The 4,024-nt window shown below is 69.4% G+C and overlaps 1 protein-coding gene across 1 annotated transcript; it reads right to left on the bottom strand.

Moving 5' to 3' along the window:
* Nucleotides 1-848: 848 nt before the first annotated feature.
* On the bottom strand, nucleotides 849-1,623 carry LOC309685703 (protein YIF1B-like; the record flags this gene model as incomplete). Its single annotated transcript, XM_082501433.1, has 4 exons — nucleotides 1,570-1,623; nucleotides 1,247-1,500; nucleotides 1,035-1,139; nucleotides 849-927 (listed from the first exon to the last, which is right to left on the bottom strand). Coding segments are annotated over exons 1-4 (466 nt in total), but the record flags the coding sequence as incomplete, so codon positions are not given.
* Between the last annotated feature and the right edge of the window lie 2,401 nt (nucleotides 1,624-4,024).

Raw genomic sequence — 4,024 nt, 5'->3', positions numbered from 1 at the left:
GGGGGGGACGTCGAGGGCTGGGGAGGTTCCCTCGGGGGGGGACACACGGACGATGACACACGCCTCAGGTCTTGGGAAGGGGTCCCAGTAGGCAGATGGGAGGTCGGGGGGATACTGGGGGCTCCGGGGACACCCGGGACTCGGGGGGGGGGTGTCCCCAGGGGCTTGGGGGGGCACTGAGGGACAGGGGGGAGCCCCGGGGGGGGACACTGGGGGCTCGGGGGGGGGGGGGGCGTCCCAGGGGCCAGAGGGGGGAACTGGGGGGACACTGGGGGCTTTGGGGACAACCAGGGCTCAGGGGGGGTCCCCAGGGGGGACATGGGGGGCCCTGGGGGGGGACACTGGGGACTCAGGGGGGGTCCTGGGGCTCAGGGGACACCTGGGGCTAAGGGGGGGGTGTCCCCAGGGGCCAGAGGGGGGAACTGGGGGGACACTGGGGGCTTTGGGGACACCCGGGGCTCAGGGGGGGTCCGCAGGGGGGACATGGGGGGCCCTGGGGGGGGACACTGGGGACTCAGGGGGTCAGGGGGGGGATTCCTGGGGGGGGGACATCCAGGCCTAAAGGGGGTCCCCAGGGGGACCTGGGGGGCACTGAGGGACAGGGGGGAGCCCTCGGGGGGGGGGACACACCTCGGGCTCAGGGGACACCCAGGGCCTAAGGGGGGGGGGGGGGGGGGGGCAAGTGGGACATGGGGGATCCCCAGGAGGGACAGCAGAGGCCGGGGGAGGGGACGACGATGAAGGGGGACACCGGGGGACGGATCCCATCGAGGGGAGTGGACCCCGGGGGGGGGGGGATAAAACCGGGGGGGGGGGGCACCGGGGGGAGGGGGGGGGTGTCCACGTACCCGGGATGTAGAGATCGGGGGCGTTGACATCAAAGCGGGGGGCGACCGGGGCGTCCTGCTGGTACCTCACCTGCCAGTCCTGGGGGGGGGACGACAGGGACAAACCCCCCCATAGTGCCCCCCCCCCCCCGGGGCTCCGGTAATGCCTTCCCGGTACCGGTGTCCCGTTCCCCCCCCCCTTCTCACCTGATGCACGAAGGGGAAGACGAGAAGCCCCAATTTCCTCCCCACGTAGACGGTGTCAACGGCGAAATAATACTTCAGTCTCCCCACCGGGATGAACCGATCGAGCTACGGGGTAAAAAAAAAAAAAAAAAAAAAAGCGTGAGGGATCCCGGTAACCGGCCACGCAACCCCCCCGGTATGTGTTGCCCCCCCCCCCCCCGCCCCCAACTCACGTTACGGTCCACGATGTCGCGGCCCTGACTGGCCAAGCTGCTGCCGTAGGCCACGGCCAGGCTGGATACCGGCTCGGCCAGGAAAGAAGCGGGCGGTGGGTACGGAGAAGAAGAGGAGGAGGAGGAGGAGGCGGGAGGAGGCGCCCCGTAGCCCCGGTGGGCCCCGCCGCCGCCTCCCGCCGCGCTGGTATCATCGAAGAGCGGGTGGGGATCCGCCATACGCGGGGCCGCCGCCGGTACTCGGCGTTTAGGGGCTGCGGGGAGAGGAGGGGTGAGGCCGGGCTCGCCGCCGCCACCCCTCCTTCCCCCTCCGCCGCCCTTACGGTGCCGCGCCGCCCCGTCCAGCTCCATTCCGCCGCCGCCGCCGCGTCCCCCTCTCCCTCTCTCGCTTCCGCTTCCGCCAGCCGGCGCCGTCTGATTGGCCGCTCTGGGAGTCACGTGCCTCCCCCCGCCCACGGCGGCGCAGCGCTGATTGGCCGCTCTGCCGGAAGTCGTTGGCGCCGCGGCGCTTAAGCCGCCCGAGGGGTGACCGGAAGGGAGGGGCGGGAGGTGGGGGGAGGAGCTGAGACGCCGTGCCCGGCCTCAAGATGGCGGCGCCTGCCCGGCCTGCTGTCGCCATGGCAACGGAGGAGGGGGCCTGGCGGGGCCTGGTGTCCCCATGGCCGTGGTGTCCCCATGGTGTCCGCAGGGCTATGGTGGCCATGGTGTCCCCAGGGCTGTAGTGTCCCCATGGCCATGGTGTCCCCACAGTGTCCCCAGGGCTATGGTGGCCATGGTGGCCATGGTGGCCCCAGGGCCATGGTGGCCCCACAGTGTCCCCAGGGCTATGGTGGCCATGGTGTCCCCAGGGATGTCCCAAGGCCACTATGTCATGGCCACAGGCATGGCCGTGGTGTCCCCAGGGCTGTGGTGTCCCCAGGGATGTCCCCAGGGCCACCGCATCATGGCCACGGTGGCCGTGGTGTCCCCAGGACCACCATGTCATGCCCATGGGGATGGCCGTGGTGTCCCCAAGGCCGTGGTGTCCCCGGGGATGTCCCCAGGGCCACCGCATCATGGCCACAGTGATGGCTGTGGTGTCCCCAGGACCACCATGTCATGGCTACAGGGATGGCTGTGGTGTCCCCAAGGCCGTGGTGTCCCCAGGGCCACATCATCATGGCCACGGTGGCCGTGGTGTCCCCAGGACCACCATGTCATGGCCACAGGGATGGCCGTGGTGTCCCCAGGGCTGTAGTGTCCCCAAGGCCATGGTGTCCCCAGGGATGTCCCCAGGCCCACCGCATCATGGCCACGGTGGCCGTGGTGTCCCCAGGACCACCATGTCATGCCCATGGGGATGGCCGTGGTGTCCCCAAGGCCATGGTTTCCCCAGGGATGTCCCCAGGGCCACCACCTCATGGCCACAGGGATGGCCGTGGTGTCCCCAAGGCCGTGGTGTCCCCGGGGATGTCCCCAGGGCCACCGCATCATGGCCACAGTGATGGCTGTGGTGTCCCCAGGACCACCATGTCATGGCTACAGGGATGGCTGTGGTGTCCCCAAGGCCGTGGTGTCCCCAGGGCCACATCATCATGGCCACGGTGGCCGTGGTGTCCCCAGGACCACCATGTCATGGCCACAGGGATGGCCGTGGTGTCCCCAGGGCTGTAGTGTCCCCAAGGCCATGGTGTCCCCAGGGATGTCCCCAGGCCCACCGCATCATGGCCACGGTGGCCGTGGTGTCCCCAGGACCACCATGTCATGCCCATGGGGATGGCCGTGGTGTCCCCAAGGCCATGGTGTCCCCAGGGATGTCCCCAGGGCCACCGCATCATGGCCACGGTGGCCGTGGTGTCCCCAAGGCCATGGTTTCCCCAGGGATGTCCCCAGGGCCACCACCTCATGGCCACAGGGATGGCCGTGGTGTCCCCAAGGCCGTGGTGTCCCCAGGGATGTCCCCAGGGCCACCGCATCATGGCCACGGTGGCCGTGGTGTCCCCAAGACCACAATGTCATGGCCATGGGGATGGCTGTGGTGTCCCCAGGAACATGGTGTCCTAAGTGCTGTCCCCAAGGCCACCACCTCATGGCCACAGGGATGGCCATGGTGTCCCCAGGGCTGTAGTGTCCCCAGGGATGTCCCCAGAGCCACAGCATCATGGCCACGGTGGCCGTGGTGTCCCCAGGACCACAATGTCATGGCCACAGGGATGGCCGTAGTGTCCCCAGGGCTGTGGTGTCCCCAGGGATGTCCCCAGGGCCACCGCATCATGGCCACGGTGGCCGTGGTGTCCCCAAGGCCGTGGTGTCCCCAGGGATGTCCCCAGGGCCACCGCATCATGGCCACGGTGGCCGTGGTGTCCCCAAGGCCACAATGTCATGCCCATGGGGATGGCCGTGGTGTCCCCAGGGCTGTGGTGTCCCCAGGGATGTCCCCAGGGCCACCGCATCATGGCCACGGTGGCCGTGGTGTCCCCAGGACCACCATGTCATGGCCACGGGGATGACCGTGGTGTCCCCAAGGCTGTGGTGTCCCCAAGGCCATGGTGTCCCCAGGGATGTCCCCAGAGCCACAGCATCATGGCCACGGTGGCCGTGGTGTCCCCAGGACCACAATGTCATGGCCACAGGGATGGCCGTGGTGTCCCCAGGGCTGTAGTGTCCCCAAGGCCATGGTGTCCCCAGGGATGTCCCCAGGGCCACCGCATCATGGCCACGGTGGCTGTGGTGTCCCCAAGGCCATGGTGTCCCCAGGGATGTCCCCAAGGCCACCGCATCATGGCCACGGTGATGGCC

The sequence above is a fragment of the Vanellus vanellus genome (assembly GCF_965231255.1).
Source record: "Vanellus vanellus genome assembly, contig: HAP1_SCAFFOLD_2363, whole genome shotgun sequence".
In the NCBI taxonomy this organism is placed as follows: Eukaryota; Metazoa; Chordata; class Aves; order Charadriiformes; family Charadriidae; genus Vanellus; species Vanellus vanellus.
The sequence above is the reverse complement of the archived record's forward strand: the minus strand, read 5'-3'. Positions and strand labels throughout refer to the sequence as shown.